Source organism: Cordyceps javanica, chromosome 1, assembly GCF_051103115.1.
Source record: "Cordyceps javanica chromosome 1, complete sequence".
Taxonomy (NCBI): Eukaryota; Fungi; Ascomycota; class Sordariomycetes; order Hypocreales; family Cordycipitaceae; genus Cordyceps; species Cordyceps javanica.
Genome location: NC_139295.1, coordinates 5674935 through 5684862, shown reverse-complemented (window position 1 = coordinate 5684862; position 9928 = coordinate 5674935). Strand labels below are relative to the sequence as shown.

Below are 9928 nucleotides of genomic sequence, written 5' to 3'. Positions count from 1 at the left end.
GATGGGAGACGTGGGGAAAGACCAATACAGTCAGGCACAAGATAGAAACCAGTATATTGCGATCAAGTATACGAATGAGGTAATCGGGGGGCGATGGTAAGATGGCGATATGGGGGAGACTGTGACGTCAGATCCAGGGACTTGTTTTTTGTTTTTTGATTTTAACGTTGGCTGCAGCGTTCAGTGTAGCAATGTAACAGCGTAGCAGTGTAACAAGCGTCGCAAATGATTGGGGCAAGATCAGCTGTAGGTACGGTAGAGGCAGATGCAACCAGCACAGCAGTGGGCAGACATCAGATGGGGCGCCGCAGTGATGTTGCCGGACACTGACAGTAAGAGGCGAAATGGAGTCGGGAGAGAGAGGTCGAGAGGGGGGAGGGTATGAGAGGTAAGAGGGTATAAAAGAGAGCAAGACTGATAGGACGTGAGATGCGCAAGAGGACGGAGGATGCAGAGAAGAAAGAAGGGAAGGCAAAAAAAGAGAGAGGGAAAAGCAAAGGTAAAAAAGGACCGACAAAGCTGGATGGATACAGGTTGGGGTGTGCCGGTGTGCCTGCGTGTGTGTGTGGGCGAGTGAGCGCCCGGTTTTGGGGTTCGCGGGAAGAAAAAAAGAGAGGAGACAGACGAACGGGGATTGTGAGGGTGGGAGGGTACGTCGGAGTGGGGGAGCAAACGAGGCTTTGTGGCATTGGAGGTACTGGGATTTTGGTGGTGACGGATAAGGAAGTGGAGGTACCAGCTTATCTACCAACAGACTCGGAGAGAAGTATCATTAAGTACATGCAGATTACTCCGTACTCGGTAGATATACAGTCTTTTATTTGGGGAAGGAGCCCCAGACAGCGCCTTTCCCCGCAACTGCCAGAGGCTACACAGTACTTGCCAAAAGACTACTTGCCAGAGACGGACGGACAGGAAAAAAAAAAGAGGACAAAGCCCTTTAGGTAAAAGTGACGATACATGGAAACGTAAAGATGTAAGTGAAAACAATCTAGGCCAAGACGGCTGGCTTGACGATACGACCTTGCCTTGGTAGCTTGGGCAGGTTAGGACATGGGGTAAGTAAGTACCAAGACGCCAAGGTACTGGTAGCGAATAAGTAAGTACTTACTTAGTCGTCGTGCCCCAGAAAGTCGTAAACAGCCCTGGGGCTCCACAGGGTGGCAGGGATGCAGGATTAACAAAATGCTGATTGCGGCGGACGGCCGGCAGGGCAGCATACCAACGACGTCTATTCTGAAGGTAAAGCGCAAAACAAAAAAAAGGGAAAGAGAAAAGAAGAGAGAAAATAGAACAATAAATCTACTTACAGACGATCCGTACAATGGCATCAGTATGCATTTTACAACCCAACTTGTCGAGTGAATAATCAAGCACGAGCCTTTTCAGCCTCCCTCCCCCTCCTCCCTCCCCTCTCCAACGGTCATGTCTACAGCCACCAATTGCCACCTACCACCCAAGTGTGCACTGATAGTTAGTTAGGTACCGCATGTATCTGTAGGCACGGTGGTCACCTCCTCCTTTGCGGATGGACGCGGCTCAGTTCAGTCATAGGCAGTTTACTTTCTGTGTGGTTTCTTGTTCGTCGCTCAAAGTCAAGTCGTCAGCGGGCGTTGCGGGCGTGCGGGCCATGTGCGCGGTTCCAGACACGCATACAGACAAGCGTGTACATGTTGGCATGTGGTGTGTGTTTGGGGAAAACAATAGCATTTAGCACTTTAGCACATGAGACGGTCCTATTTCCGGAAACTATAATCCATACTTTTCGTCTTTATTGCTGTTTTGGGCCACATGTCTCTGATGTGCGGGCGCGCTACTTGTGAGTTGGTTCTCGTGGGCGGGGGGAAGAGGCTGTCAGCGTCATGGTCGAAAACGAGTATGGTCCTCCAGCTTTCCATTACCAGCCGAGCATGTTGTAAATTGTAAAAAGAAGGTGGTAAGGAAAACCGTGGCGCCAGGCAGCAGAGATGCACAGTTTAATCATCTTATTTTCAATATGCATATTTTTCTTGCCTTGACCACTTTCCAATTCGGTGGCTTGCATATCCGTCCAACACTGCCCCTTGCGCGAGCGCGCTGTCAACTGTATACTTTTCTTGGTACCTTGGTAGTACCTACTAGTCATGCACTGTTACCACCCGGCATCGGCCTGCCTTGCTGCTGCTACTGCTGCTGCTTTTTTCCCAGCCTCGTGCTTTTTTCTTTCTTAAAAAAAAATAAAAATAAACAAACGAATCTTTTGCCTTGCCTCGCACCGTGACCATTTTTCTTCTTCTTTTTCGCATTTTGCTTAGCGTGCCCGAACTGGTACTGCCCGAGTTACAAGGCCTGCTTTGTCGGTTGCATGTCTTGGGAAGCATCAGGGCTGCTTCCTTCCCCACTTGGCACGCGCTGGTCGCCCGACTGGAGACTTGGCTCAACTCGGGGTGGTGGGCTGGCTGGCTGGCTGGCTCGCAAAAGAAGGCGAAGAGACCAAGCCACCGCCAAGCTGAGAGCGCACACTGCAGCAGTCTCACCAGCCAGCTAATACTACTCAGTACTCAGTAAGTAGGTATGATGCTCCCAACTCGGTCGGTCCCCTGTTGATGGCGTTCTCGGGGAGGCGTCGCAAGACAGGAACCTCTTTTTTTCTGGTCTCGGCGATGCCCAGCCCAACAAGTGAAGATGGCCAACTCTTGGCGTCGGGAGATGGCCAAACAAGAAAGAAGAATTGGAAAAAAAAAAGAGCGGCAAAAGGAAGCAAAAACAGCTGCAAATTCAGCTGATCCAAGTCACAACAAGGCTGCCTGTCTGTCAGACTCTGTCTCTCCACCCGCGTGCGGCTCCCCGGCTCATGCTGCTCGCTCATCCAGGCAAGACACGGCACGACACTGCCAGCTGCCAGGCAGGCCCATGTCCATCTCAGCTGCGTGATCAAATTACCAACCAACCAACCAACCTTAAAAAGAAAAAACAGGAGGAATCCGCCCCAGTGCCGGTCAAGCCCCGGCCATTTTTTATGCCCAGCTACCAGTAATAGTACCAGTACGCATGCTGGCATGTTAAATAAGCACCGCCCCATCGATCACCACCCACTACATGCGCCATGGCATCATTTTGGGCTGATGGCCTGTCTGTCCGTCTGGGGACAGCCAGCTTTGGCAAGCCACCACCAACCGGCTCAGGCGAAGCCGCGAACCCTGCTGCTTGCCTTCCTGGCCCGTGTCTTGCCAGCGTGTTTTTGTCTCTTTTCCATACGGATAGTCCTGGCGTTTCTGTCTTACTGTTCCATTTTGTTGCCAAGGCGGGCCGCGGGAATGAACCAGCGCCCAGTTCCTATGGCCGCCATGTCGAGTAGTTGTTCATGTTTGATGCCTCTCTCTCTCTCTCTGCGTCTCCAATTCTCTCGCACTCGAGCAAGAATACAGGCTAGCCAACCCATGCAGCCAAGGCCAATCCTGAAAATCGTCAAGCCGAAGCAAGCCGTCGTTGGCTCCTCTTTTTTCTTCTTCTGTTTTTCCAAAACTCTCAGCCACCCACTTGCCACCATCCAACGCCCCAGGTCCCCCACACGCTCAAAACACCAAAAAAAAGCACATACCACTCACTATCCGAGCATGAAGGACGGATTACGACTGACATCTGCCATTCTGCCAACCGCACTATCCGTACGCATCACCGAGCACGACTCACTCCGCACTCCGCTTGCCAGCTTGCCAGCTTGCCAGTCTACCGGCTGGGAACCTCACCACCTGTGTATCTGCAATCACCTCACCTTACTAAGTAGTACCTACAGGCTACTCTGTACTGATACCTGCATTGAACCCTGTACCTTGCCGACTGTCTCGACTTGGTCGCCCGCCTTCACCAAGCAGTCGCTCAACCTTTCCATCATCCCTGCCTCTCTCGACAATCAAGCTTTTCACCTGTTGCCATCTTTAATTCTTCCCCAGATTCCACACCCCGTCCCGTTCCTAGGTAGGTAGAATACGTACCTTTTGGCCCAGCCCTGCGCCATCTGTTTGCTGCTGATCCATCACGGCCAAAAAACCCTCTCCAGATTCGCATCTCGCAAAGTCGCAATGTTCCACCTCCAGAAAAGGGACAAAAAACAGGCTAAAATCACCATGATCCACCAGCTTGACTTCGATGCGGTGGTGCCCAGGGGTTTCATGGTTCCCACGCAAGTTCGCAACTACGGTTCCGCAGGCCAGCGACCGACCGACCACCCGCCCTGGTCTAGCAGCACCTTGCAGAAGCTTCCTTTGTACATGAAAACCCTGCCCAGCTTCCAGAGCCGCGCGCGCGCGCGCCCTCTTCTACATGGGCATTGAATCATGCTCGTACACACTTAAACTCTTCACGTACTCATATACCCACACAAGGTTCGATTTTTTTTGGGCAAAATCTGCACCCCTCAGTCTTGTTTCGCACGGGCCAGAAGCTTTTGCGCGGTTTTTTTTCTTCCTTATCCAGCCCATTTCAGCGTGGGCACGGCAGTGCCATGTGCAGTGCCGCAAACGTGGATCTCAGACAAAAAACTCCACAGAACCTCGCCTAGAACACCTTGACACGAGACCCAGAATTCCGCTATCAAGAGACCATAACCTGATACTGCGCTTGGCGCGCCGAGGCCTCTCCGTCTATCAGTAGCATCTCACCGCCGACTTGCCTAGGCAGAAGACTCCGACGAGGCCGAAACCCCGCTCGATTAGAAGACGGCGAAGCCTTCGACGACAACCCCGGCGCTTCTACCCTGCGATCAGTCCCGGTAAAGAAAAACTACCTTTATGCAACGGGAGTGACACATCGAAAACCGCCCTAGTTAGTACCGCCTTTCCGGATCTCCATGGCTGGGACTCTTGACCAAGTTTCCAGGGCTCCCAAGTGAACCTGTCCAAGGCCGTTTTGCACGCCGCAACTCTTCCGCCACCAACGCGACATGACCCAAATTTTGGACTCGGCGACGCGTTTGCGGCCGATTCGAAGCTGATATGAACCCATTGCTCCATTGATCTTGCCAACTAAGATCAAGGTTGACTTTGTGCGTCACAGCTGCGACAGCTGCACGAATTAGGCTCGACGCGCGCTGACGAGATCGAACCGGGGTTGCCTTGACCAGTAAATACGACTTGAACTTGCCAGTAGAGCTGAGAAGTCGCCGCCAGCTGGCAAAAGAAAAGAAGAGAAAAAAAATAAAAGTATTAGGTTTCTTTTGACAAATACTCAAACAGGCGAGACCGCGGGCAAGAGATCCATGTCAGAGCATGTCTTGAAGCCTAATCAACTCAACCCCGCCGCGCATCGCAACAAATAACAAGTATGCGACCAATCGTTTCCAAGGCATCTAGATTCTTTGAGCCTATACGACCGTCACGTTCCTTGACAGCCCATGTCTCCCGGCTTTGTACTCGCAAATACTTGCACACACACAAATACATCTATACTCGACAGATTTCCGAAATGCCGATTCAATTGCCCAAACAGGACTACACTAACCTCTGGGGTCGCATCTCACCATGCAGCCACCGGTTCGACGAATACCACTTGATGCATGCCCAAATTTAGAAATTTCGTCGTGATTTGCCCAAAACTCCGGACCCGAAGGCAAAAGGTGTGCAATTCATCTCGTTCATCCCGCACTATCGCTCACGCCCACAAGTTCCCAGGCCGTTTTGCCGTAGATCTCACCTCCCCTTCCACCGGCAGACCATACGAGGAGACAGATTACAAATTCACCTTTGTAAAGATGTTGTATTCCCTTTTTTTTTCTTTTTTAATTTGGAATCGTGTAGACAAAAACATGAAAAGGGAAAAAAGAACATTGCCAGGGCCGCAACTTGGACTTGACTTCTGTGGTTACCTGCAGCTAAGCGGCCCGAGGATCCATCACCTCACTCTGTCTCTGTCCTCTGTCTCTCCTTCTCGTGTCCAGCCTGGGGACTCGTAGGGCCACCAGGGGTTTCCTAATGTGGCATTTGGCAGAGATCGGATGGAGAAACCCCAACCCACGGCCCCAGAAGCTTAAAAACACCAAAGCCCGCTCATGGTGTGTACTTGTTGCACTTTCGACAAACGGCGAGGCTACTCTTACAGGGTGCTCTATTATGTTGTAATTCTTCTTGAAAAAAAACAGAGAAAGAGAGAAAGAAAGACACCACCAAAAGTGATTTTTTTTTTATAAAAAACAAAGGTTGCGGCATGGTTCTTTTGTTGCTTTCAACAATGAATAGCAAGTGGAGAAAAAAAAAAGGGCCGTCATGTAATATTCCCTGATATTGATGGCATATTGTTCAACCATTGACAGCAGCTCGCTTAATTACAGCAATCCCGGGTTTGCGGGGTAAACACAACCATCCGAGTAGTTACACAACACCACCCTTCGAGAACTCGACCCGTCTCTTCCGTTATTCAGTTCCTAACCATATCTTGGCAAAAAGGCTCCTATCTGACCTGTTTACCCCGAGGAGCCGAGGCTTGCTTATGAACTGTTTGGGCTTCTTGTCCACCAGTGTAGGTGATATAAGCAGTAACTTTTAGAAATCAAGTATTAAAAAGAAGAACAATGTCTCTCCTTCCATCGCAAGACTGCAGTATCAAAAAGATCAACATGCAACGTAGCTCTCGGGACAGAAGGGGCGGTGGCGAGGGCGACGAGGTTGTAAGAGACCATATAGCACGGCGGCACAGCGTCACAACCGTATTGGAGCAAAAGGCTCTAGAACACAAGACTGGTGACCCTGTCTGGACGCACGGCATACGGAGCCCGGTCGTTCACCGTCCGGACGAGTGGAAGATGCATCATCATGTTGCACAATGGCATTCATCCCGTCTCTTCTTTCCTCCTATAAGTAAGACCCGCGCCTTGCCCTCACTTCCCCCTCAATTCAGCTTGAGGCAGCTTTCTGGTTCACGATAGCCTCACTCGTGATTCTCTGCACCACAGCCCGTTATAGATCTCTCGCCTTGGTGTAGAATCAGACGGCCAGGCAGCGCAGACAAAGCAAACCCTATACACACACGCACAAAACGCAAAAGGCACACGCGCGTACACCATGATGCTTCTCAAGCAACTCGTGTGCGTCGTCGGCGCTCTCGGCGTGGCAGTCGCCCTCCCTGCAGACACGGCAGACACTGCAAACGCCCCGCCGACCTTTGACCCGGTCGTCCGTCTCGACTACGCCACGTATCAGGGCTCCCGCGTGGCCGGCGGTGCCGTCGAGCAGTTCCTCGGCATGCGCTTCGCCAAGCCGCCGGTAGGCGACCGGCGTTGGCGCGCACCGCAGGAGCCAGCCCAAGAGGACCAGGTGCAAAACGCAACCGAGGTAGGATCACACGTTCTCGCCGCTTGCCTGCATCACAACAACGTTTTCGCTTTTTTCTAATGCGAGTCCTAGTTTCGTGATCGCTGCATTGGTAGTGGCTTCGGCCCCCCTGGCGGCCCGGGCGCCAAGTACAGCGAGGACTGCCTCTTCGTCAACGTCTTCAAACCCACCAATGCCACCGTCACGTCCAAGCTTCCCGTCTGGGTCTTCATCCAAGGCGGCGGCTACGCAGCAAACGGCAACGCCGACTTTAACGGCTCCCAGGTTATCCAACAGACCGGCGGCAACATCCTCTTTGTCAACTTCAATTACCGCGTCGGCGTCTTTGGCTTCTTGGCTAGCGAAAACGTGCGCAAGGACGGCGCGCTCAATGTTGGTCTTTTGGACGAGCGGCTATTTCTCAAATGGGTGCAGAAATATATCAGCCAGGTACGTGATTCATCTCATTGCAGAAGGAGGATAGGGACCAAGCGCGAAGTGCAAAGGAGCTGATTTTTTCCTTGTTTCTGCGCCGCAGTTTGGCGGTGACCCCAACCACGTCGTAATTCAAGGCGATTCAGCCGGTGGTGGTTCCGTTTCCTACCACTTGACTGCCTACGGAGGCAAAGACAAGGAGAACCTGTTCGCAGCTGGCATACCCGAGAGCCCGTTCTGGCCGACGCAGCGCACCGTGTCCCAGATGGAGTTCCAGTACACCCGTCTTCTCAATACCACAAAGTGCGACTCTATCGATTGTCTTCGCAGACTCGATACTCGTACGCTGAGCAGAGCCAGTTTTCCTTCACCATTCCCCGAGGGCAAACCCGGAGATGGCTTCCCGATGTGGTACTGGTTGCCTGTCATCGACGGGGACCTTGTCCAGGACCACATGTACGCGCAGTTTCTATCCGGCCGGTTCAAGCGTGTGCCCCTGCTTGTCGGTGATACCACTGATGAGGGCACCTACTTCGGTGTAAACGCCAGCACGGCGGCAGAGGTGCAGACGTTTTTGCGGGCCAATTACCCGCGCCTCGAACAGTGGCAGCTGGACCTGATTAGCACGCTCTATCCGAAGATGGAGCCATTTCCCAAACACGCCGCCTATTTCCCAAGCGCCGCCGCGGCGTATGGGGACTGCACCTTTACCTGCGCGGGTAACACCATGGCCGATGCCGTCACGCTCTTCGTGGGCCAGAAAAAGGCGTGGAACTACCGATATAATGTCGCTGACCCGGACCAGATGGCCAATGGTTTCGGCGTGCCGCACGTTGCTGACATTGGCGCCATCTTTGGACCGGACAATACACAGGGGCAGGGACAAAGGTCTCTGCGAACCATCAATGCCGAAATGGTGCCCCTGACCATGGCTTACTTTACCAGCTTTGTCCAGTTCTTGGATCCCAATACAAGACGTCAGCCTGGATCGCCAAAGTGGGAGAATTGGGGGGCGACTTCTGGTGGCCAGGGTCACCGTCTGCGATTTGAACTCAAAAACACGGCGATGGAGACTGTTCCTTCTGAGTCACTCGAGAGGTGCAAAATGTGGAAGTTCCTGGCTAATAGTATGGATGTTTGAAGCGGCTCCGGCCAGAAGCAAACGCGGGTAGTAGGATGCAGAATTGGTTGATCTTGTATATAGCAGCAGTGAGAAGTGCCTTCGCGATCGCTTCCTTATCCAGACTCCGATCGACTGAATGAAAGCATCACCATGAATCGAGTATCCTGGAGGCTCTTACATGAGACTTTTTAGCCAGAAAACCCCCACGCTTTTCGTTGATGCGGGAAGCTCGGTGTCGAGGCTGGCTGGGAACATCGCGTGACCATGTCCGTACCGAATGCAGTTCCGCGGCATGAGAGCGGTCGAGTGCCCAATATTCTGGGTGCAAGGGTCTGAATGCTGTATCTTGCTTGTACGCTGGGAAAACCTCTTCTCTGAGACAAGTCTGACGGCCGGTGAAACAGGTTTGGACCGTGGGCACACGTTTTCGCGCGGGGCTTCCTGTTGCCAATGCCGGGACTCGGGGGCAAGGCGGTGGTGGTGCATTTGCTCCGTGCTAGTTGGCAACGGCTGTTCGTATTGGAAGATCAGTCAAATTGGCCCCATCGCTTATGGCCCATATGGCTCATTTGCCGTTGTTGCGAACAGAAGCGTCGATTCGTCTAGCGAAAACCGTTATAGGGCCGGGGCATCTGGTCCGGAGTGGGCTATTCGGACCCGACAATTTTTTTTTTTAAATTTTGTGAGAATTGACTGAGCAGGCATCGGTGCCTCACCGAGATGGATGACCAGCATAAAGAAGCGGACCAAGCTGGTATCCAGTTGGATCATTTGGCAATGGCGTTCGCATTATGGAGAATCTGTGGCGGTGGCCACAGGCGCCATGTCTCTGTCTGTTGCATGCAGATGACAGGATTTGCGTGTGGCAACGATGGAGTCGATTGGGAGGCAAAGGCTGGCCCGGGGTGGACAAAAAACATCGCCGCCTGGCATTTGCACTAAAATAGGTGGGGAGCGAGTACTTTAGGATTATAACAGAATCAAACTATTCTAATTATTAAGATTATAAGTACTAAAGAATTATAAAAACTATATTATAACTTTAGTCTATCTTAAAGTTTTATAATCTATCTTTTTTAAGTTTAAG

General features: G+C 52.1%; 1 protein-coding gene across 1 annotated transcript; it reads left to right on the top strand.

Moving 5' to 3' along the window:
* Positions 1-7034: 7034 nt before the first annotated feature.
* Positions 7035-8859, top strand: V2A60_001707 (Alpha/Beta hydrolase protein; the record flags this gene model as incomplete). Its single annotated transcript, XM_083253064.1, has 3 exons — positions 7035-7304; positions 7377-7733; positions 7822-8859. 3 exons carry the CDS (start codon positions 7035-7037, stop codon positions 8857-8859), a joined length of 1665 nt encoding a protein of 554 aa, XP_083109190.1.
* Between the last annotated feature and the right edge of the window lie 1069 nt (positions 8860-9928).